The 24,142-nt window shown below is 39.7% G+C and overlaps 1 protein-coding gene across 7 annotated transcripts in view; it reads right to left on the bottom strand.

Moving 5' to 3' along the window:
- Positions 1 to 8,839: 8,839 nt before the first annotated feature.
- LOC311431363 (uncharacterized protein) overlaps positions 8,840 to 24,142 on the bottom strand; it is a 30,058-nt gene continuing 14,755 nt past the window's right edge. For 6 of the 7 annotated variants that reach the window (XM_084508795.1, XM_084508796.1, XM_084508798.1 and 3 more), the window contains 5 exons: positions 22,644 to 22,745; positions 20,336 to 22,127; positions 17,757 to 17,891; positions 17,437 to 17,617; positions 8,840 to 15,482 (listed from right to left, as the gene is read on the bottom strand). In XM_084508795.1, the coding sequence (XP_084364921.1) occupies positions 15,229 to 15,482; positions 17,437 to 17,617; positions 17,757 to 17,891; positions 20,336 to 22,127; positions 22,644 to 22,745 (2,464 nt within the window). In that variant the 3' untranslated portion in view covers positions 8,840 to 15,228. The remainder of the gene's footprint in view (positions 15,483 to 17,436; positions 17,618 to 17,756; positions 17,892 to 20,335; positions 22,128 to 22,643; positions 22,746 to 24,142) is intronic. The other variant, XM_084508801.1, reaches the window with a different exon arrangement.

Below are 24,142 nucleotides of genomic sequence, written 5' to 3'. Positions count from 1 at the left end.
CCATGGAGCATTTATCCCATCACTTAACTCATCTCCTTTCAGCTCCTCTTACCGTGCCTGCCAGTACTCCGGAGTGGCATTCCCAGGCACCACAGAAATGAGTGATCTCTCTCCATGTTCTTGCACTAGCAGTTGCTTTCCTGAACTCTAACTCATTGCAGATCTCTTCATTTGAGTGGATTTCCTGAGATACCCTGAACAAAGGTCTCTAAAGCGAGATGAACTGAAGTAGCAAGGAGTTATTTATCTACCTAGAAGCTACAGCATTGCAGATATAAACTAAAGGAAGAGCTTTATATCAACTAACAAATATTTGAAACTATAGAAATAAATTATTGATAGACTGATGAATAGGTTGAAGTGACCTGCATTTGAATGAAAACACAAAACACCAGTATCAGGCATGATACCTGTCCCTTCTCACCCTTTGTGAAGCCAACAGCCAGCTCTTCCACAAGGATGTCTTCTTCCCCTCTGTCCCTCCAAACATCAGGGAGCTGTGCTTTAAGGAGCAATTTCTATTCATGTGGTTTTAAAATAGAGAAAAATCTTTGCTCATGCTTGAAAAGTTTGTATCTTTGAGCTCTAGAGTTGTTCATCTAAATTCTAGGTTGAAAGCAAAAGGATTCCAAAGTGATTTAACCACAGCTTGCAGAAAACAAAATGAGCTGTGCTTGTTTTTCCTTCAAGCAATCAATGAAATTCTTTGAATTGCTCTAACTGGCAAGGCCTAGGGCATTAAGTCTGATTGCAACATTCCTCTTAAGTGCTACATATTTTGCATAAAGAGGCAGGTTTTCATCAAAAAAGAAAAATAAAACAACAGTAACAAAAAGAAACAAAATACAAACCTCTTTCTCCCTCCAGGAGGTTTTTGTTTTTTCAAAGTGATGCTGTAACAAAAGTCTTAAAAGGTGTCACCTTTTTCCTTCTCAATGTATTTAGCTTTCACAGAAAATGACCATAGTACAAAGGGAAAATTAAGTATTTGAGGAAAAAAAAAAAAAAAAAAAAAGAACAGAGGTACTGGATTAACTTTTTTTTTTAAAGGCATCTTTCCAGAATTTGAGAAAAAAATAATTTGTGGACAGACAATAACAAAAAAACAAAATTGACACATGCTTGCCTGGCTTAGTATTAAAGGCTTCAACAACAACAACGAAATCATACAAAGGTTCCTATGCCATCTTTTTCTGTCTTTTCCTGCCCTTAACATTAAACCTATTTCTATGCAGAAAATATGAAACATCTGTCCCATAACTTAGCCTTATATGCCCTGAATAGTGATTCTGTGAATAAAAAAGACACTTCATGCCCTTCTGTTCTGGCAGGAAGCCTTGACGTGGCTGCAGACTGCCACCTCCACTTTTCTCTTTGGCCTTGGCAGACCCAGTTCTGACCCACCAGTGTTTTTCCTTCCTCTCAGCTGGACCAAATCCACCTGTCTGCATGAATTTTATGCACGATGGCCAAAGCCAGGCAAAGCCCCTGGGGAAGCAGACCAGCGGGATGACTTGGGCCTTGCTAGAGACTGCCAGTCCCTTTGGGCATCCCTGAATCACAGAATCATCTAGGTTGGAAGAGACCTCCAAGATCACCTAGTCCAACCTCTGACTTAACACTAACCAGTCCATCCCGGGATGGACTCTGCTGTTTCACAAGAGCCGGGCATTGCTGATCCCAAATCTACTCGTGCTTCCTAGTAATCCCCAAATCCTTCACAGAACTGCACCTGGACAGCTATACCCATACTGTCACTGAGCACTCAATTGTTATTAACGCCTTCCCTCTCAAAGAACTTCATGTATTTCTCAGACCTCTTCTCAAATCCGTGATTGTGGAGCTCTAAATCTGACTTGCCAAGGTCATGATACACCCTGTCAGAATCAGGTTTTCAGAAAAATGTCAGTGTGCCCACAGCAGAGCCTGCTCCATAAAGCCTTTTGTTCTGACACTACGTCACACATCTGGCTGCAGCCTCCTTTTACTGGGTAAAAATAAAGAGTTTCAAAGATGTTTTGACACCTCCCCTGCTTTACTGAATGTTCAGCCAATCCTTTCCTCAATCTTTTTTAATCATTCATATAATTGTAAAATGTTTATCATCATTAAATCGCTTGCTCCTTGCATCTTTTTCACACCGCAGCTTTTCTTGACTATTTCTCTAGGCTCATTCCTGTTCAGGCACACACGTACATCCCAGCTAGAAGCCTGACCTTACAGCCAAGCTCTGTTTCTAGGTAGCCTACAAACCTTCCTTGATTACCTTGGCTCCATCCTGAACAGGGGTGCCAGCATTTCTCTATGCATAACTAAAATTCCTCTGCACACAGCAGCCCCATCCATTATACCTAAACTTCTCCCAGCCTCCTGCATATGAGCCCAGGTGAAAAGCAAGCAAGGAAGTGCCTCCCTCTCCAGCTGTATGTAAAGTGCTCCCACTAGTCTTGGTACAGCTGATAAACTTTTGAAGGAACATTCCCCAGTACCCACTTCCCATTACACGATCTGACATTCCTCCTAAGCTCTACCAACACATACCAGAACCCAAAGGGTAGGGAGACAAAGCTGTAACCAACATGGCCAGACTCTTCTGATAGATAGAGGAAAAGGACAAGACACAAAGTCACAAGGAAAAGCCAGACTGGATACAAGAAAAATGAAAGCTTTCCTTATGAGTGGTGCAGCACCCAGAGAGGCTGGGGGATCTCCATCCATGGAGAAATGCAGAATTGGAGTGGACAAGGTCCCAGGCTATGAAATTTGCCCTCCTTTGAGCAGGCAGAGAAGTATATACTGTAGAAATCTCTTCCAAGCTTACGTATTTCATGATCCTGAGCTAATCAGTTCTTCTCTTAGGTTTTGTACAATACTTCTGTCCCTGAAAGCTGTCTAATACTTCCTAGATGTTACATGGATCATTTTTGATGTAAAGGGAATAAAAGGAAGATTAGGAATCATTAGTTTCTAGATTGATTCATGAAGAGGACAAAAGTGCACTATTAGACACAGACACCGGATATATTTCTTCTTTTACACCAAGGGCAGTGCAATTGTCATTACTAAATAATATTATTTGTAGAAAACATTCACTTCTGAAAATAAAATTGTCCTCATAAAACATTTCCATTGCTTTTAAGACCTCACTATGTCTTCCATGGATGTTTTTCTTTGCATTTTCTCTCATCCCTTCCTTTCTCTTATAATTTCACCTCTTCAAAACACTCCCTACCTCCTGAAAACATGCATTCTTGAAGAGCACAGGTAATTATTTATTACCCTTGTTTTTCAAAAAGCAGCATTTATTTCTAAGCACCTGACATTTTCATGAAGGCAAGGGTCCAAAACATTATCATAGTAGGCTCCTCTGACCAAGTGTTTTATCACTGAGTGTCAGTAGTTCACTAGCTCTTGCCTTGCCACTATAGCAAAGTTAGAAGCTTTTACATTGGATACATTAAAATTTAATCCTGATGCAGGTACGGTTTTGCTTGTCAACAACTTTTGTTGAGTGGTGAAGATCTTCAAGAATATGCAAACACCTTGGACCATGCACAGACAACTGAAGAGACCATACAGGAGCTGGTCAGAAGCTTTTGTACATAAATATTCAGACAATAACAGACTATCAGAAGAAAGTAGAAGCTGATTTACTTTATGGGATGCCTGTCCCATGAGAAGTTTAATCCATTTCAAAGTTACCCCAAAGTAATGTCTATTTTTAAGCATTTAAGTAGCACCACTGATGTCACTGGGATGAGTCAGATGCTCGAAGCTAGTCGTATGTATAAAGCTCTTGCTTGATAGTGATTTCAGTTAAGGAAGAGGTGTCAGCATTGATAAAATGGTCTCATTTTCTCATCCCAAACCTTCTTCAGACCTTATCCAAGGCTTGTCCCAGTGCCTCCAGAACACTGGTGTTTGACCATCACCTCATCCCTTCTTCTGCCTCTCCAGCTCACCCAACTGTTGTACTTCATCATTAGCTGAGCTTGTAGTGACACAGATACCATCATCCTCCTGCTAATACACTGCCTTGTGATAGGTGACCATGAACATTTTACTTAAGTATCCTGATAAAAATCTCTGACACCAGCAAGATAGTTTGTTTCCCTCCTCAACACCTGCAGTTTCATATGCCTAATCCTTCCAACTAAACCATTTGTTCTTCTGGACATTTGAGTCTTGATGTAGTTGTCTCTGTTATGGTGATCTGACAGGATAAAGTCATCTTTTGCACTACAAGCCCCATGCAAATACACATTAAGTATTTGTTGAAAACAAGAGCACCACTTCATTGTTTCCGTGATCCATCAATTCAGCTAGATTGCTTTTCTAAAACTTTTGATATTGATTGCCCACACATCTTCATTTAAGGTTCTGATAAGTCTTTTGCAATCCTATTTTGCACACTAAGTGATTTTAGTGTATCCTATATTGCAGTACTAACCAGAAGCTTTTAGTGTCATATTGATACAACCACACTGACTTAAACTCAAGCAGAGCTTGAGTCCTCCTATATTTACATTAAGAACTGCCTTGCCTGCCTCCCTACCACAGAAACTAGAAGGAACTCACAGATATCACAGAATTTCTAGGTTGGAAGAGACCTCAAGATCATCGAGTCCAACCTCTGACCTAACACTAGCAGTCCCCACTAAACCATATCCCTAAGCTCTACATCTAAACATCTTTTGAAGACTTCCAGGGATGGAGACTCCACCACTTCCCTGGGCAGCCTGTTCCAATGTCTCATAACCCTTTCAGTAAAGGAGTTCTTCCTAACATCTAACCTAAAACTCCCCTGGCTCAACTTAAGCCCATTCCCCCTCGTCCTGTCACCAGGCACATGGGAGAACAAACCAACCCCCACCTCGCTACAGCCTCCCTTGAGGTACCTATAGAGAGTGATAAGGTCGCCCCTGAGCCTCCTCTTCTCCAGGCTGAACAAGCCCAGCTCCCTCAGCCGCTCCTCGTAGGACTTGTTCTCCAGGCCCCTCACCAGCTTTGTCGCCCTTCTCTGCACCCGCTCAAGCACCTCGATGTCCTTCTTGTAGCGAGGGGCCCAAAACTGAACACAGTACTCGAGGTGCGGCCTCACCAGAGCTGAGTACAGGGGGACGATCACCTCCCTAGCCCTGCTGGCCACACTGTTCCTGATACAAGCCAGGATGCCGTTGGCCTTCTTGGCCACCTGAGCACACTGCTGGCTCATATTCTCTTATATAGTTCTATATAAGTTCTTATAGTTCTATAGTTCTATATATAGTTCTTATAGTTCTCATATAACTCTTTCATTCAGTAAGTCTGTAACACTGCGAGATGGAAGAGGGAAATCAGAAGTGGGTCCTGAGAGTTATGTAATGTATGAGCTTCTAGAAGATTAGACAACTACATATGCAACACTGCCTACATAAGAACTGAAACTCACTCTTACCTACAGAAGCCACTCTTTTCTTCTACGTATTGATGGAAACATAACCCTGCGAGTTTCAGAAGCCCTTAATCTCATCTACATTTCTCAGAACAGCTTATAAGCAAATTTAAAGCTCATGCCGTAAGGAATTATTTCTGTAAGTCAGGATGCCCATACAGCTCCTCCACATTGCGTGTCTTGCATGCAGGGCTCTGCACAAAACCAGCTAGCTGCGAGTGAACAGGCAGTGGGAAGCCTAGCCTCTAATGCAATCATGCTAATAAAGAAGGAAACAGAAAATGAGAAAGATTATATTTGTTTCAAACAAGCTGTAAGCTCTGTGAAGAATTGTCACTGAAGATGTATTTAGGGAATTTCCAGATTGTCAGTCACTTGGTAGCCAGTTGTTCTGACACATGTGCACTCTTGCACTCACAAAACCAGACAGAAATTTAAAAGCAGATTTTTCCCAACAGTGATTTTGCCATTAGAGCCTATATTCCAGCTACCTGCATCTATAAAGTCACAGTAGGAACTACACTGGCTCCTGATTTGTGTGCGGACCTGTGAAAAGAAAATAAATATTTGAGTATTATGTATTACTATATTATATTCAATATTATACTTTTTATTTTGCTTTCTTGAACAACAAAGTGAAACAATAAAACGATGGGACTGAGTTAAAAATCTTATGTTATGTTAAAAGCAAAAACCTACTAGCCTCACATTCAAGTTCACAATTTGTGAAAGTTTTTTTTTTGTTTGTTTTTTAAAATGCAACATCAATGGTTTGCTGTGACAGATTCTTTGACCACCACCAAAGACTTGAAAAGTCACAAATGGAGGTGGAGGCAAGGAAAGGGGGGTGGAAGGAATAAGGGAGAGGTGGTGAAGAGCTGCATTTGAGTTATATGTTATGTACTACCTTCAGTAATGGCTTACCCAAGGCAGAACTATCTGGGAACTGTATATTGAAAAAAAAAAAAAAAAAAGAAACAGCAGAAGCTACTTAGCAGGCTGAAAGGACCATCTGAAATAATGTTTTGTAATAAAATTGATGAGGCAGTCAGTGGCTCTATTAGGAGGAAAAAAATCCCAACAGCTGGTACGCTGGTACTCCTATTGCTAGGACAAGCTAGATCTGTTTCTAGGACAACACATTAGTGAGGAAATTAAGACGACACTGCCACTTTTCTGGTTGGTCATTACTTCCCTTTTAACAGCTAGACTGAGGTCTTTATGCCAAATCTGTTTTCTTCATTCAGCACATCCATCTTCTGCTTTCCAGGCACCAATCCTAAACAAATAAAACAAACATTTCAGTTTTCCGTTTGCTTATGATCTACTTGCAGTATCATTGAGCGCAACAATTTTTATTCCTTAAGCAGTGTAAAGGAATGATGCTTCTTTTAGGAAAACATACAGTGTAACTGAATTCCTCACTTACTGGGCTGTGTTTATCTTGCAACTCAACACTCATGAAACAGAGATCTATCTATCTATACACATCATGATTCATCAGCTAGAAGTCAAAGGTCTTCTCAGGAACTTTTACAAGCTAGTACCGTGGAAAGTGTTTTTGTATGGGACTATTACTCAAATCCTAACAGTAGAACAAAATTGAATGGCTTTGTAAAATAAAAACCAAGCTACCAAATGCATATTCCACATACTTTCAGTTTACGTTATTTAACAACCACCGTTAGATAACCAAACGTTATCAGATTAATAGGGGGGTGAGTAACAGACCAGAACATTTCACTGTGGCTGTTTTCCGAAGCATCTTCGCAGGCAAGTGGCCAGCATGGTTGTACTGAAATAGCTGCGACTATTCCATTACAGGTGTTTTGGAACAAGCATCAAAGCAACCCATCTGTACTTGAGCAAAAGTAGAGATACTCATCAGCAGAGGCACGTTCCTCTAAAGATGTGATAAATAACAGCGCTTTGGAAATCCTGTTCTCTATGTAAAAGGAAAAAAAAAAAAAAGTTTCTTTTAGTGACCCCAGAGCAACAGAAACCTGCTGAAAATAAGTGAATAGAGCTGGGGTCCAGAACCCAGACAGCTGCTTCCATTACCTCACTAGGCATTTTTATAGGAAGACTTCAAATGTTTCTCTTACGTTATCATGCAAGCCATCACAGCTGTAGTGGCACTGAGGTTGTTTAGTAACCTAAATTCCTATGGCTTGCCAGAAGTGACATCCCTTGATCAATCCCCAAGCAAAGACTTCAACCCAAACCCACGCAGGTGCAGCGGGATGCCTCAGGAAACCACTGCAACCTCCCTCCTCAAGCCGCATCTGACACTGCTGCTGTCATTCTGAGCCTTCACGTACATGCCCTGGGTGCCACAAGAATCTGTGCAATACAGGAAATGCAAGAACTTGGGGATTTCAGAAACAAGAACCAAATTAGTTTGTAGAGCTTTGGTTTTGGTGGAACTCTTGCAAAGCTGAGCTATGGAAAAAGAGCTCAATGACTTCATGTTAAGGTATCTAACATACATAAGTCATTTCAATCTAGAGATGTGCTGCTTGCAAATTGCAGATTTGTATTATTCAAAGCACCATCAAATCTTAATACAATTGTTTTTAGTGGAACTTTTATTCTTTTCCTGCATGCCACCAGCAAAGAAAATGCTGTAAGAAAAAGTTTTAAACTCTAAACTAAGGAACATTTATTCCTTGCAAGGTTTGAAATTTCACACTAGACTCCAAAAGACAAACAAGCTGAATCCTTACATTGGCTGTGCAAGGCTTGACTTGCTACCAGTAATATATCCATGAAGTATGCAAGACAGGATTAATCTCATCAGCAACATAAGTAACAAGAGATAGTCAGCTTATGCCCCATCTCTAACTAGGGGAAAAAACATGGGCCCTTTCAGCCAATGTGACCTGCCAGGCTCACATTACGTGTCTACGTGTTGTCGAGAGAAAATCACCCTTGACCCTTACAAAGTGTTCAGCTATTATATGCAGAATAGATGGGATCCTCAAAAGTCTGTAAAGAACAGCTAACCCGGTGTGAATAAAGAAAGCAAGTGTTCATTATTTATCAACAATATTTTATTTTTAATTTTTAAAATGCTTAAACTCACCTGATGTGCACACACAGATACCCTCTCAATGAGTAAGCCCAGAATTTGAAGTTTCCGCATACCTGAGATTTGCCAAAAGTCGTCTTGCTGAGGGCACAGGGGGAAGTACAGATCTGCATGTCCGTGACTTGCAAAGCACACACTCTTTCAGTGCCTTTTAGGATATTCAGCACACAGGAATTCTGTTGCTGCTTGTAACTATTTCAACACACCAAGAGAACCACGACACTTGGTAGTTTGGTTCGAGAAACATGCCAAATTCATCAGCACTTCCCACCCAGCCCCACCCCAAGTAATGCTGTGTGAAGTGATGAGTACAATTTACTGGAAGTACAACTAAAGATTATTTTATTTTCAACTCTTTGATGCAATTCTACATTCTGAGAAAAAGCTGTATGTGACCTCACATACAGATCAAAGGGTATTCCTTAGACCCAGGCACAACAAACACTCAGAACTGCCCATTCTTCACCCACAGAGTTTGCTAAAGGAGTAAGATCAGTGTCATAAAACATGAAGAGTTTTAATTTTTGTAACTGTGTTAAAGCAGAACGCATAACATGTCTTTTTTGTGACAGAATTGCCCAAAAAATAATCCCCATGGAGAGCAGCAGCTGATAAATAGTGTTGAACTAAACGAAACAACGAGCTGTAACTATTTATTAGGGACATCCATACAACACAGTTGATTTTTTAAATAAAAGGAATCAATCGTGTACATAAAAAGACTAGAAAATTACACTGGCCATGATTTATTACAGAATTCTCATATTTCCAAGACTTTCACACATGTAACACAAACCTCATCTCTCGACTGCTATACCTTTTGCTCAACAGAAATGGTGCATGAATGTGCACAGCTTGCCTGAAGCTACTTTACACGAGTGAACAGAACCTAGCCTCAGCCACAAGGCATCCTGGTGTTCCACGTGAAACTACTAACAGGAAAAAAAAAGAGAAAGCACATGAAATTCACAAGTTCAGGTGTACCAACTTTCTGTAACGTCAAAGTACATCCCAAAGAGATGTGTGAAGTATAATTTTAAGAACATCACACAAGAGGTAGAAGTAAGATTTCTGCAGCGTTCATTCAACATCCACAGTTGTTTTTACAGAAATACTTAAATAAGCCAAAATTGGCCAACGATTAAAATCTTTTATAATCAACAATTGACCTTTTTTTAAGCTAAATTATACTTTCACATATTTCTGTTGGGTCTATCGCACGGATCAACTCACAAAACCCTCCTGCAGTAATACAACACCAGCTGTGTAAAATTTACTACTTTAAGTAAATGAGTTTGACCAACAAGCATGTAAAAGATACTTCAGACACCAAATAGTATATTAAAATATAGACACTATTAATCTTTGTATATCCATCATAAAAAATAAAAGGAAACTTATTTTTCCCACACATATCAGAAATAGCCTAATTCTGTGAAAAAATTATGCTCCTTAAGTTATTACTGTGCATAAACAAGTTTTAAACTGGTTGTATTTTATACAGTAAAAAAAAATGTAAAGCAACTTTCATCTGGCAATGATTTTACGTTGACTCTGGTTGATTCTTTCTAACAAACTTTTGACACACTATTTGCAAATAATTTCCTTTTTAACGCTCATTTGGCAAACAAGCAGAGAGGATTTATAGCTCCAGTTCCTCAAGTTTTTTAAAAGTTGCTCCTAACCCCATAAACTTCCAATCTGTAACAGCACAGACAAACATTAAATGCATCTTTTTTTTTTTTGCACCTTTGATTTCAGTATTGCTAACGAAGAAAAATAAACGACCTTCCATTTTATGCAACTGATAAAATCAATCAGGAAAGTGATTTTTGTTTTCTTAATTAGAAAGCAATCTACGAGGAGATGCCTGATTTGTATAGAACATTCCACAAGACAAAAAAGTGCTGGTGACAGAGACCAAAAAACTGCACAGGAAATAAATCAAGGTCTTGGTATGCTTAAGGCTCTATTTTCCATCCAAGCGAGTCAGGTTAAAACAAGGTGCAAAATTCTCAGAAACCCACAAATTCAACCCAGCCGAAGCTTCAGCTGTGGGTACATTCCTCAGCTTTAAAAGAAAGCAAACCAACCCTGCTAATCCCAAGTTTGTCAGCAGAGGGAGAAACCTTATCAAAAAGGTCAGGAACACATCCTTCCGGAGTTTCTCAATATCAAATGTTCAAGGTGAACTACTAAGGCTGTATTTACAAAGAGCCTACCTAACTCGAGCTACCATGCCAGGAGAGTGACAAAGACAGATAAAGACAAAAATCTGTTAAAGCTGCTGGCTTCAGTGGAAGCAGGACTGCACCCATCCCCTCAGTAGCCTAATTGCAAATGCATCTACTTAAAAAAAATAAAAAAATATATATTCCAAAGTCATCTGCTCTCATATATTCACCAAGGTGCCATATACCTTATTCGTGTCCAACATAATGTACAATCTTGAAAAGTTAAATAATCCCGAACTCAATTTTTTCCATTTTAATGACATTATTAGAAAAAAAATCTATAGGATATCATGGCAATAAAATTTTTATCATATATACTCTCAGAGCAATAAAGATACAAAGAACAAAAAACTCAAAGCCCTACTGCTTTGGGTTGCTCCAAAATGCAGCATTTTGACATCACAGTTCCCAAACAGAGAATAAAACAAAAAGTCGGCTCTCAGAAAAGGTAAGAAGGTAACTTTTAAACAAATACATTTTACTTTAAGGTTTGTTAGTTGCATAATCTTCACAGCAATTAGACCAAAAAAGTCCCACATCCTAGATCTAGAGCTATGACTTCGTATAAATCAGATACCAGATACATCGTGCTGAGCAGAGCTGAATGCTCTCACTTGGGGAATAGCTGCTTAAAAAACCAACCCACAACCAGATAGCTCAAGAGAAGTCTCAAGCTAAACCACACAGTGATTTTCTCCTCTGGAAGGAAGGCTTCCAGTGGCTCAGCGTTCCCTTCCTTCTTGTGGCTCCCCTTTCCTTCTGTATTTCCCCAAACTGAGCATGAGAAGGCCTGGACAGCAGATCAAACAGCCCCAGGAAAGTGTGCTCACTGTCACTTCTGGACAAGTGCATAGGAGTAAGGCTAGGAAGCTTTCCACTACAGTCTAGAGCATTTCCACACTGCTCTGAAGACACAGTGAAGGCCAAAAGGCCAGCAAGTTCCTCAGAAAGCCTTCAGGTCAACCAACCTACATCTTCTGCCATGCGTTTGCTACACCACTGGGAAACATTAACAGGAATCCAAGGACTTCATGAAGCCCAGAGCAACAGTTCCTAAGCTGTAAGGCAAATTGTTTCCAATTATACACATCCAGGCAGGGAGGGAAAGAGGTTAGCAGCAGTGGTAAATACCAATACCAACGAAGAAGAGTCAGTCTGGGAAGAAAAAACAATAGGGCTGGCTTAGGAACTACATAACCTGACACATGCTCCTCAAAAAGCCCCAGCAAAACAATCTCCCTGTGTGGTGTTCTAGTAAGTAATGACAAACTAATACCAACTTCTTCAGTTTTGGTTTATGTAAATCCCATCAGACTAACTTAACTGCCATGGGGACTCCGTGGATACAGAAGAAAAGCAGAGGTATGAAATGTTACCAGAAGAACATTTGGTCTTTGAAGCAAGACCAAATCCCCTTTCTTCTGGGAAACCGTAAGGTCGAATCATCAGAGGACTCCAGTTATTTACACAGGCCACAATGTAACTTGAATTCTTAAAATCCACCTTGTATTGGAATATGAATCGGAGATTTTAAAGCATTAAGGATCCATTGCTAATTTTTTTTTTTTTTTTTTTTTTTTTTACCTGATTGCTTTACAAATGGAAAAAAAAAATAAAAATCAATCCCAAGTCCAAACCAAAACCATCTCTGGCTGAAGTGTAACCTAGCTTCTCAACTCTGCTCCCAGCAAAGTCAATAAAACATGAACAGGATTGGCCCCTAAAAGCAGAAGTGTTATACTCATTCATACCAACAATTCAGTGCAATATGTACACAATTTGTGCCTTGTTGCACAATTAAACACGAGGCAGCTAAAAATATTTTATGACTGCCAACAGAGCTACTGCAACTCTAAGTGGCAACTTGATAAAATAGAGCTACTTCCCCTGAAATATAAAAGGGTGTGAAAACAATGGAACTGAATATTCTGAAATAGGTCTTCATAGGTCCAGTGCTATCTATATTTGAATAATTTAAAGAAATGGCCACAAAATCATTTTGATATGAAGACCTGGGGTTTCGAGGAAAGCAGAGCAAGGCAGAGTGAAGCTTGAGCACATGGTGCTTGCATGTGTGGGGCATGATGAGGGATGTCCCGTACTGAACACATTTGACCCCAATAATTCTCTGCAGCCATGGAGCTTTGTGCTGGGCAGTCCCACGAGCAATGGGACTGAGCATGCCAGGTGCTAGCTGCAGCCAAACGCAGCCACCGTAACCCTTTTTAAGGGAGGTTTTAAACTGCAATGGAAAAAACAGAGTGAGCACAGTTACTGGTTTTGAAAACTGAGACAGCTGAAGGCACATTAACTATGGTATGAACCAATTAAGACCACATTCCCTCACAATAATAATTAACACACAAGTGATACAGTATAGGACCTACTACGCCCTGTACATCCACCACCACAAAGCAATCCCGCAGGACCACGATTGTTCTGTAAACAGAAAAGCAGATCAAGGCTTCCAAATTCTGACTTCCCGTCAGTACAGTAACCATAATTAAAGATTAGTCATTAACTGAAATACTGCAGACTCCACTTTCTAAACCGTGAAGTATAGTTAATTAGTTTCACAAAAGCAAATTCTGAAATTAATTTGTGCAAATAAACTGCACGCACACAAGGAAAACACTAAAATAACTCTTCAGTACCTTTTCTTTTTTAGGCTAAGGCTGTAAATATTCATTTAAATTGAATTCACTTTCATTAGGAAAAAATGATCTTGCTACACTAAGATTCTGATTTCCGTCAACTCCAGCTTTTGAGCTTTATTCAGTGCATTACAAAGGGGCTCGTGTAACCTTGCATCTACGGGGTTCTGTGGTTACTGCCTCCTTCCAGTTAAGGATGGGACTACTGAGTCTGTATCTGTTCTAGAAACATTCACAGATCCAAAACTACTGAACATTTTGCAAGTGCATATATATGGAGACAATTCTATTTATCCACAAAGTGTTGAATTTAACATCGAACATTATGGAACACAAATAAGTCCTTATTTTTGTCTTTCAACCTTTCTTCATAATTAATAGACTTTTAAAACAAGACCTGCTCTCCAAAACCACCTGCCAATATCCCAGCACCCAGGAGCCGCAGCTGGTTACAAGCACATGTTAAGAGATCCTGTCCCATTAAGACAGCTGTTAAAGCATTAAAATATTGACGTGCCCTACGAACAAAACTGGAATTCCTCTTCCCTTTCTAGTTCTCACCCTGAACATCCACGCTGACACACGACACTTCTGATTGTCTAAGCCACAAAACGGAGACTAGTTAACAGCAATTAAGTGAAAATCTTCCATGCGGAAAAGGAATTAAACAGCTTTGGTAATCTAGTACATAGTTAGCTTTGCGTAAATATTTTGCAAACATCCCTTCCCACCCAAAATCCCTATATACCACGTGTGTATTTATATTATAATATACATATTTCCTGAGTAAATCGTTAAATCTGATTATTCGGAAGGTTTGGCAAAAGATGCAACATTATATTACTAAAATCAAATTTTAAATAAACATTCAATAAACATATTAAAATAAATATGGAATGTTTCTGAAAAATTATAGTACCACGAACTTCCATTAGTAACAAAAAATATTTTCTAATTAAGTGCATATTATGTTCTCTAGTTCACGGGTCTGAACCCAGTGAGAAATCAATACATCTAGTTTTTAATCCTGAGTGACAATTTTACATTGCCTACTAATGCAGTGCTTACTGCACATCTACAAAATCTCTTTTTTTTTTTTTTTTTTTTAAGATGTAAAACGTTGTTATATGGAATAAAGGATATGAAATCTCAGTCTACATTGGTCTAGGTAGAAACTGAATCAGCAGCACAACTGCTGAAGCATCTCATGAAATCACCAGGAAACACCAATTGTTCTCGTTAAATTCAGCAATAACCTGAATGATCAACGACTCCTGCTCACAGAAACACTACAGGAGGTGGACTGCTCTGTGACAGGATATAAACTACTTACTGATCACTTTGGCACTTCAAGAAACGACATCATGGTGCAAAACAATCAAAAGAAAAAAACACCTGAATTAAATACCTTTCAAATGTGTTGCTTTTTCTTCTTTTAAGTATGCTAAATTAAATCATTAACAAAAGAATTAAGTTCAGTCTCACTGGTTTCTCGGGTCATGGCTTGAGTCACAGCTGATACAGAGCTTTGGATAAGCAGACAAGGAAATGCTCAGCTACTGTTTAGTTCCTCTTAATAATAAAATTCTTATGTAGCAGACATCGCAAAACCAGCAATATTAAAATTGCATTAACACTATTACAGGATGTGTCTCTCAACACCAGAATCACAGTAATAGAATTGCAGCACTGATTGGTTATTTTTAACCCTTTTGCTTTCCGATAGCCCATCAAAATGCCCCCCTCAGTACTAGGCAGGCCTTTTGCCCTTCCCTCTCAATCCTCATCCCTATTCCTCCCTTCAAGTATTTGTTATTAATCCAGAATCCTCATGGGTTCCTCAGGTTGTTCTTTTTCACTTCCTTTTTCATGCTCCACGCTGTTTCTTTCTTGTGTGCTTATGCCTGGGGGACGAAGCTCTTGCAAGGCCTTTTCAATGTCATCCTGTTGTACTGGGCCGCTTAAAGAGGTTTTTGGCAAAGTCATCTGTAGTGCACACCACAGCGCGGTACGAGCCTTGCGTGTGGAAGCAGCCAACTCTCTAATAGCAGCTGCCAGAGCCAAAACATCTGCAACCAAAAAATATATTATGGGTAAAACTAGCACACAAGCCTGATAATATATTGAAAATACACAAAAGTTGACCAAGAAGCAGCTAACATTGCACCCTGTTACTGCAACGGTTGAATTCCAGCAGTTATTCCCCCCTTGCAACTGATAGCTCTAACATCTCACACTACGAGCAACCATAATCATGTTTAAAATTCACTGGCATAATCACCATGCCTGCGATAGTCTCCTTTGATAACATTAATTAGGCTTAATTATTCTATCTACAATGATAATAAACAAGTATGATAGTAAAGTACCTAGTTCAGGCCAGCCAGAGGAGCTGGAGGCAATCCCTTTTTCCTCCTTTGCCTACCTGCCAGCAGCACTGACCTGCTGCCGAACTTTGGCTACCTAATCAGCAGCAGAACCCAGGGCAAAATTATTTCACAGCAGAAAACAGACCTGAGGCTTTTCTATGTGCAATTTAGACTAAACTTTGACAAGCAACAGCAGCACAACTCTTCTTCAGAACCATATCAACATTAGAAACGTCAGTGTTAGCGACAGAAGTAATTGCAATTCTTAACTACAAGTGCAACACAGAACAGCTGACATAATGGTTCCATGTAATTTGACTGTGTTGTCAAAAAAAAGTGTTACAAAAACATGGTTGGTGTTGGGTTTTCTTTGTAAGATGTTTACTTCCTGCCCTATACTTGCATTTCAAATCATATCATACAACTTTCAGAGTATTTTTTTTTAAAAGTGGTTTGCTTACAGGACTGTTACTTTTAAGTATATGACATAATTAAGAAGATGCTTGACACCTAATTTGTGAAAACTAAGTATTTTGACTCTTTACAGTTAAGCTTTCCCCTCCTATGAGGAGAGTTATCCCACAAAGCCGCAGGCCAGCGCTGTGCACAGATCCATATGAGGCCAGGGAAGTGGAGTCCCCTCTGGAAACCTTTTCCTGAGATGGGTATTTTCTGAAGAAAAGTAATGATCTGCACCTTTAAGCATTGAGGTTTTGGAGGTAGCAGCTGTACAGTCACTACACTGAACAGCAGTTACCATGTATCCTACTCTATTAGAAGGGAATGCAACTTCTCCTCGTTGTGCCTTAGTACTGATAAATTAGTAGTAGATGAAAATGTTTGTGTTATGAGCACATTTCCTCCAATTAATATGCCACTTTAGCAAAGTCTGCTTTGTCCAACTCGCAGAAAAATTAGTATGTAAAGCATAATTCCCTCAGTTCTATATCGTATGGCTACTTTCTAAGAATTGCTTGCCAATAGCAATTTGTAATACATAACGAGATACAGTTTGTTAACTTTTTAGCAATTAATATGCTTTCAAAGTCAGTTAGAAAACAGACTTATGGTAAATTCTTGAAGTTAATCTTTTAGTTAAATAGCAGCTGTGACAGTTGAGAAAAACACTGCAGAACAGCACACAATGTCTCTACAGAAATACATGTTTCTGCTGCAAATTATTCTGGCTTTACTTTAACAGAAGTTAGGAATTAGAAAGTCTAATTTCTGGTGGTTTTGTGACTTTGATAAGGTAAACACCATGAAGTAACACAGCACCAACACATTTTTTTTTATCTTATAAGCTAAAGAGAAAAAGATTTAGCCAAACAGCACTAATAAAAAAATAAACTTAAGAATGAGTACATTTTGCTTTAAGAACTACATCTGGTTAGATAGTATCACTGAACAGATTTTATAGCTGCCTTTTATTAAAGAGGAGAAGGCCTCAAAGTGTTTAATGTAGTAACAAAACAAAAAAAAAAGCTCTTCAAAAAACAAACAATTTTACTTAAGTGGCAGGTTTAGACTTTTTTTTTTACAACTTTTTTTTTTCCTGAAGAAAAAAGAATTGCTGCATAATTCAAATCATTTATTTTCATAGTTAAATCTTCGGAAAAGATTTTCCAAGAACTACCAGATGGAAAGTATTTACCTTTCTCATTATTATAGCGCAGCGCTCCTGGTCTCTGCGGATTAGCAGCATTAACAATCTCATCCTTACGCCTCGCTTGTGTTACGTGGATGGCTTCCCTGTGGTGTTCCAACGTCGCGGGTATGTTACCGTGCACAGGGGCACCACGAAGCCTTTCCATTCTCCCTATCAAGGTGAGCACCTACCAGACACATTGAAAACACCAAAATCGCTAACTATTTATAACCCTCTATAAAAATTAAATAAAAAAAAAAAGAGAGAGAAATGAAGCATTTAACCAGGTATTAGAGCTCACCAGGCAATATTTCAAGAAATCTTACCCTGGCCTGTTCTCGAAATTGGTCAACGATCAAGCGATCGACGCGGGATGGGTTAGCAGGCAGCCGAGACACAGGAGTGTTGTTTGAGCTAGATACGCGCTTTCCTGGGAAGTTTCTTGCGAGGTCAGCCTCAGTCTGAAGGGGAAATGAATACCCATTTTAACTGTCTGAAAGCAGCACAAAATTACAACCAAGGTTTTCATTTAAGAGCTCTCAAATGCATTAGAAGATCGCTTCCTATCTTTGCTTCTGACTGCATTCACGGCAAAAACACTCCCAACTATGGCTAGATGTACAGCCAGCTACAGAAAAAGAATATTTATGTAATTCAGCTCAACCTTAGAATAAAGTTCTCTGGGCAGCTTTATTTTAACCAACCTTGAGCATAGGCTAAGGCAGAGCCTTTCTTATTCTCTATACCAGTTATTTAAACTCTGTCTCTCACTGCATCTATCGTTGCATATTATGATCATAACAAAAGAAACAGATGGTCACAGGAGCACAAGTTGCATCAGAATTAAACCAGATTTAACAATCTGGTATTGGCTCTGAAAGTCATCAACACAGCTGCCAGACTCTCTGTTGAGAAAGGAGCTGGCCCAAATGGTATACAACACAAGTAGTGACTAAGCACCACCAAAGCTGGTCCTGGATAGGAGCTTCTTGTACCTGGAGTATAAAAAGAGCTAAAACTAGCAGTGGATTCCCTACCTTGGTCCTTCTTCATTGTACAAAGGGACTGAGGACAAAGATCAGGTATCATGCTGCAGTTCAGGGTAAGGTTAAGTCCACATTCAGACTAAAAACATGTGCTGAAGTCTCTTCCTTCTTGCTTTACTAGCATCCTTACCACCGGGTGTCTGTTTTCTCCTAACACAGGATCATTAAGTATAGAGCTTAATGACTGCACTTACAGTCAACTCTTGAAGTCTGACATTCAGGAAAAAAAAAGTTGGAGAAAGGGTCACGAATTTACAAAACCCCACCAAGTATTCAAGAATAACACTAAAAGTTGTTTCTTAGCTGTCAATCTATAGCCAATTTAATACTGCAGGCAATTCCAAATGGGCAATTAGTAATATTTTGTTGACGACAGATCCCTAGAAGAGGGAGATGTAGAAGAACCACGCTCGCTGTGTCAGACTTTAACACAAGTCCCACCGCAAGGAGTTTGTGCCTACCCTCTTCAGAGAGCATGCAGGCTGAGAACACCAAAAGGGCGAGAACCTCAAGAGCAAACCCTTCTTACAGACAAAGGAAAGGTGAGATGAATATCCTAATGAGCTAAACAACACTGACACAGAGGCCCCAGCACTGTCCTAGCATAGTTCAGACTGTCAGGAGCATGAGAGCAGTTGCTGACAGTTTTACTCCCTGCCAACCAGCATTTGTCCAAACAAGAGCCACAACCAAATTCCTGGTTGACAACTGAACAGGCAGAGAAGAGTTAAGGGCATCCATGAGCAAACAAGACAAGCAGTTCTAGGTAGATCTCCAAAGCTCTAGAAAGAAAGAGGTGCCCTCCAGTGAGCCAGCTGGGTCAGAAGCCTGCCTCTTCTCCAAGGGTCGGGAGACTTCCCTACCAGAGGCAGAAAGCAGGCGCTCAGTGTATCTGCTGGGACTGTAGATAAGCAACAGGGCAGCTGCCAAGACCTGCTGCAGAGTTAGGAGATTTGACTCTTCCTGGGGAAGCAATTCCTGCTCCTTCGGAGCTCAGAGCTTTCACTCCTAGAAGTAAGACATTTATTAGGAGCATGGTCCCCTCACAGACAGAATTTCTTAAAGAGAATCTGAGGTACAAATGGGAACCTCTGGGAGAAATCACATCCACTCAAGACACTGCAGGTGTCTTCTACAGCTGTGTACAGGGTGCCCAGGATTATTTTCCTTTTTTTTTTTTTTTTTTTTTTTTTTTTACTAAGGCAAAGATTTAGTAAAAACAAGAAACAAGAAGAAACAAAAACACTTGAGGATGACTGTTAGCTTAATTAAATAAAAAACAACACAAGTTTCTCTTGTTTCTCTTTAAGTGACTGCGCTAAGGAAAAGGAGAACCTGGGTTTCAAATACATCATTTAAAGATCTAGCTGGGGAGAAATAGGGTGGGACAAGAAAAACAATTCCTGAACATAATATAAACTTTCACACTACAGAGGTGCATAAAACACCAGTCTACAAGAATCACCTGTGCTTGCACTGGCCCTATTTATCATCACATATGGTCGGTGGCTCCAGAATCATAACAAAAGCGTACTGAATGAGTAACAAGCAGCTGGTGATCTCTTATTGACCATAAAACTAAAAACCAGCATCCATGCTAAAGATAATTCAGTGCTTTGGCCAGTGACACTTATGTTTGCTGTAGTAAATATTGCAGGTTAATGGAGAAAAATGTCGTGTCAGCAGCCCTGTCTGAGTGGAAAGGGAAAATAAATGTTTCAGATGGCACCTGAAGTATTTAAATCTAACAGTGTGACAACAGAACCCTCTGCTCCGCAGAAGTGCCAGAGCATCTGCTCTCTGTTGATTGTTTGATCCCATCACCAGCTTTGACAGAAAGCTATTTATTTATGGTTTACCTTCTTTCTCTCCTTCTCCAGAGCTCTCCACTGCTCGTAACACTCCTCCAGGTGGGTATGAAGCTCATTAGCGGGTCCGCTGCGATTTCTTGGCGGCCTGTACTTGTTAAACGGTGTCGGAAAGGCAAAGTACGGCGCGGTTATTTCCCCACAAAACAGATCACTGATGAAAGGGTTCAAGCGGTTAAAATCGTCATAATGAAGAAGATCAACAAGTTCTGAGAACGGAAAGGGCGAAGGGGGGAAGTTGAAGTTATTTGCTGATGAAAACAGGTGGTGATTAAACGGAGGGAAGCCAGGATTTTGCTTAAAATCAGCCATCAATGGGAAGGAGGGGAGAAAAGGAGGACTGATGAGATCTGACATGCCACCACCATTCTGTTCAGGCTTTTTTTGGAACACGCTGAACTGTGGGCGGTTTGGGGTTGCATATCCAAAATGGGGAACCCAGTTCCTTCTGCCTCTTCTATCATCTTTATTACCGTTTTCTTGCGTTTGCTTTTTTTGCAATCTGTGGAATAGCTCGGGGTCTTCGCTCACAGAATTGGGCTGTGTTAACCAGCTGGATGAAAAACTCGTGGGGAATTTGCGGTGCTGCCACTCCTTACTGGTCAAGGACTCGTGCTGCAAGCGTCCAAAGGGTTTCAATTGCTTCTGGTTTTCTGAGATGAAATTAGAAAGTCCCAAATTATTAGAAACACCATTTGAAGGGTGTAACCTTCCATCCTTCCTTGAAGGGAGGACGGGGGAGAGCTGTGAGAAGTAGGAGGAGTGTGTTACAGAGTGATGGGTGGGAGAACCACCAGACATGGTTGAAACCCCAGAAGATGACTGGGGGCTCGTTACCAGCTGCTTTCCATACATAACATCCGATGCAGCTGTTGGACCTGCAGTTTTTCCATCCAGCCACGTGTGGTATGACGAATAACTCCCATTTTGCATATTTATGACAGACAAATCATACTCCGAAGTTTTATGAGAGCACTCTTTAGGACTAGCATGGATCTTAGATTCATTATTATTAAAAGCATCCCCCAAAGTAAAGCTCTGATGACCATTTTGCATGTGGCTTTCCTGTGGTTTTCTGTTTGTCACTCCAGAAAAATTTTCTTTAGATGGTTGATTGAAAAAATATAGTGATGGGTGAACAGATGACTGTGATTTATGAGCAGCTGTAAAGTTCTCATATCTTTTAGAAAAGAAGTGGCTGTCCTGGGACACTTTATCCCAGGAGTCATCAACAGGCTGGTTGGAAAGATCAGAGGAATATTTAGTTTGTTCATGTGTGTCATTATTCGTGATGTTGCTCCTTGTTCTTTCGATTTTCCAATACTCTTTCTGAATGCTAGCATCGTCTTTAAGTCTGTTTCTAGAAGAAAAATTAAAACGGGGACTGATTTTTTCACAATCCCCATTTAACCTCGTGTGGTTGTAACTGCACAAGTGCTGATTATAGTCGGCACTGGGAAATGAATACCCTTCTTGGTGAATTGAATTATTGTTCTGGAAAGAGGAGTTGTCAGGATAACTGTTCTTCAGCATGTTATCAGGCTGAGTGCAAGGGCCAGATGGAGAAAGCCAAGACTCTAGGAGATGAAGGTCTTCTAACCCTCTGTGCAGCATCTCCACATCACGCGACTTCTGCAGCTGCTCTTGGTAGTAGTTCTGTGTGCACATCAGGTTTGAAAGATCCTTGTTTTCTCCAGAGTGCTTAGATGAAAGCCCTGAGAATTCACCATTGTTCCCAAGATCAGGTTCCCACATTGGTGGGAACAATCTTGAAAGAGAATTCCTGTAACGAAATTAAACAAAATTCCAGCAATAATTGAACACTTTTTTATACAGTGCAATAGTTCACATCTCAGGGTTGGTTTCTGCCCCTAACACAGTCCCCCTGTTACATTCTAGTCACACACAGCTCTCCTACAAAATTTCAGGGCAGGGAAGTTCCTGCTGTAGTTCAATAAGAGATCTGACTGCCAACATTGTTCTTTGATGTTTATAATTGAATATATATATATATTCATCACTGGAGGTTTTAGATTCAACATTTTAGATTTGACTCCATTTTAAAATAATAGGTACTTGACTAAATAAAGTTTTTCCTCCAAATGCTTTGAGATGAGACTACAAATTTTTCATTTCTAACAGTTTACCTTGACCGCTTGTTAAAAAAAAAAAGCTTTCACATCTAAGGACATTTATAAGACCCTTACCTCTAAATTCTATGAAATCATTCAAAATGTGTATGGATGATAAAAGAATGCAAGAGTGATATGCAACATAAGAATTTTCAGAATAAACTTACCAATCTGTAACTGGTTCTGCCTTGTTTGGCTCTTCTAAAATGCTTGACACGAGCCCAAACATATCAGGGCCACTGCCAGAATAAGGAAGATTTACTTGTGCCCTGAAAAAAAATAGTGTCTACATAAGTACGTCTTTCTCCTACACAAAACATGTAAAAGAAAAGGTAAAATATTAATTTTGATCTTTAACTTGCATTAGCAGCATCTCTTAAGTGTTCTGAATTTAATGTATTCTCAGCAGCAATATACAGAAATCTCTTCCTGCATTTGTGAATTCTATAGCCTAAAACAAGCAAAAGAACCAAGCTCCTTTGTTGTTTCCTAATTCTTAAGTTCTTGCCTCACTGGAGATTTCTCTAGCTGTTACATGAAGAGACAGGAGCACCAAAAGATCTCTTCCCAATCAATGCAACTATTTCATTGAACACAACATTTCTTCAAATCTTGACTGTTCGCTTTGTTGGGTGAATACAATCATCATTCTCAAAATCTTGAGGGTTCTGATTTATTCAATTTTGATATCAAAGATCCACTGTTTTAATCTTAATCACTTTTTAAATGAAATTTTATTTTTAAGACCTATTGAACCACTTTGTAATCCCATGCTGGAAAACTCAGAATTTTGTTAAGTGTTTGTGACAACACCAAGTGTTCAACTATCCCTTCGCTTATAGAAACCCAACTCAGGACGTTCTGTGACTCTAAATACAGCAAGATTGATACTAGAAACACTAGCACCGACAGCAGCACTGGTAGCAAGTGTCAAAAGCTAGTCAGTCTGCACCAACAAATCCCCAAAATAAGGCAGTACTATACTGCCAGCACGTGTTATTAAGAAAAAAGGAGTGAGAAGCCTAATATCAATTCACTGTTTAAATTATTTCAACTTTTGAAATGGATCAACATTCCAATTTTAATTGTAGGATACAATAAAACCACAGTAGCCACCCTAGTTTGTATACTATGAACTCATTCCCTACTCCTCACAATCCTCATATAACTCATGATTTTACAGAAGTCATGATTTTCTGTCTACCCACCTGACTTATCACGACCAAAAAGCAGTTTTACTTACTCTCTACTGACATGGAGTAGTCAGTGGACATGGTAGATTTGCCCAGCTTCGTTCTGTCCCTTTAATAATTTTACTGCGTTACTAAGACCAGATGGATCACAAGTGCCTGCAATACTCAAGACTCAGAGTGAATTTCTCCAGAGGAATAAAATTGTTTCTGGTTTTGCCTTTTTTCCTTGATAAGTTTCAAAGTGATGTATGTGTCAAATGCTAAAGAATTATGGTGATCTTTTCAGAGATCTACCATAGAGGACTCCATAAGACATCCAAGGGAGGGCTATAACGATAAAATAGCTTTGGTCTTAAGGTTGAGAACCCAAGAGAAGTGCAAATCAGGAAGCCTGTTGTAATTTACAGAGAACTCAGCGATCCTCCCCTCTCTGAGAGCATTTTAAAGCTGTCTGTTTTAATTAGGGGGAAAAC

The sequence above is a fragment of the Aythya ferina genome, assembly GCF_964211825.1.
Source record: "Aythya ferina genome assembly, chromosome: 2".
Lineage (NCBI taxonomy): Eukaryota > Metazoa > Chordata > Aves > Anseriformes > Anatidae > Aythya > Aythya ferina.
This window is presented reverse-complemented; position numbering and strand designations above follow the sequence as displayed.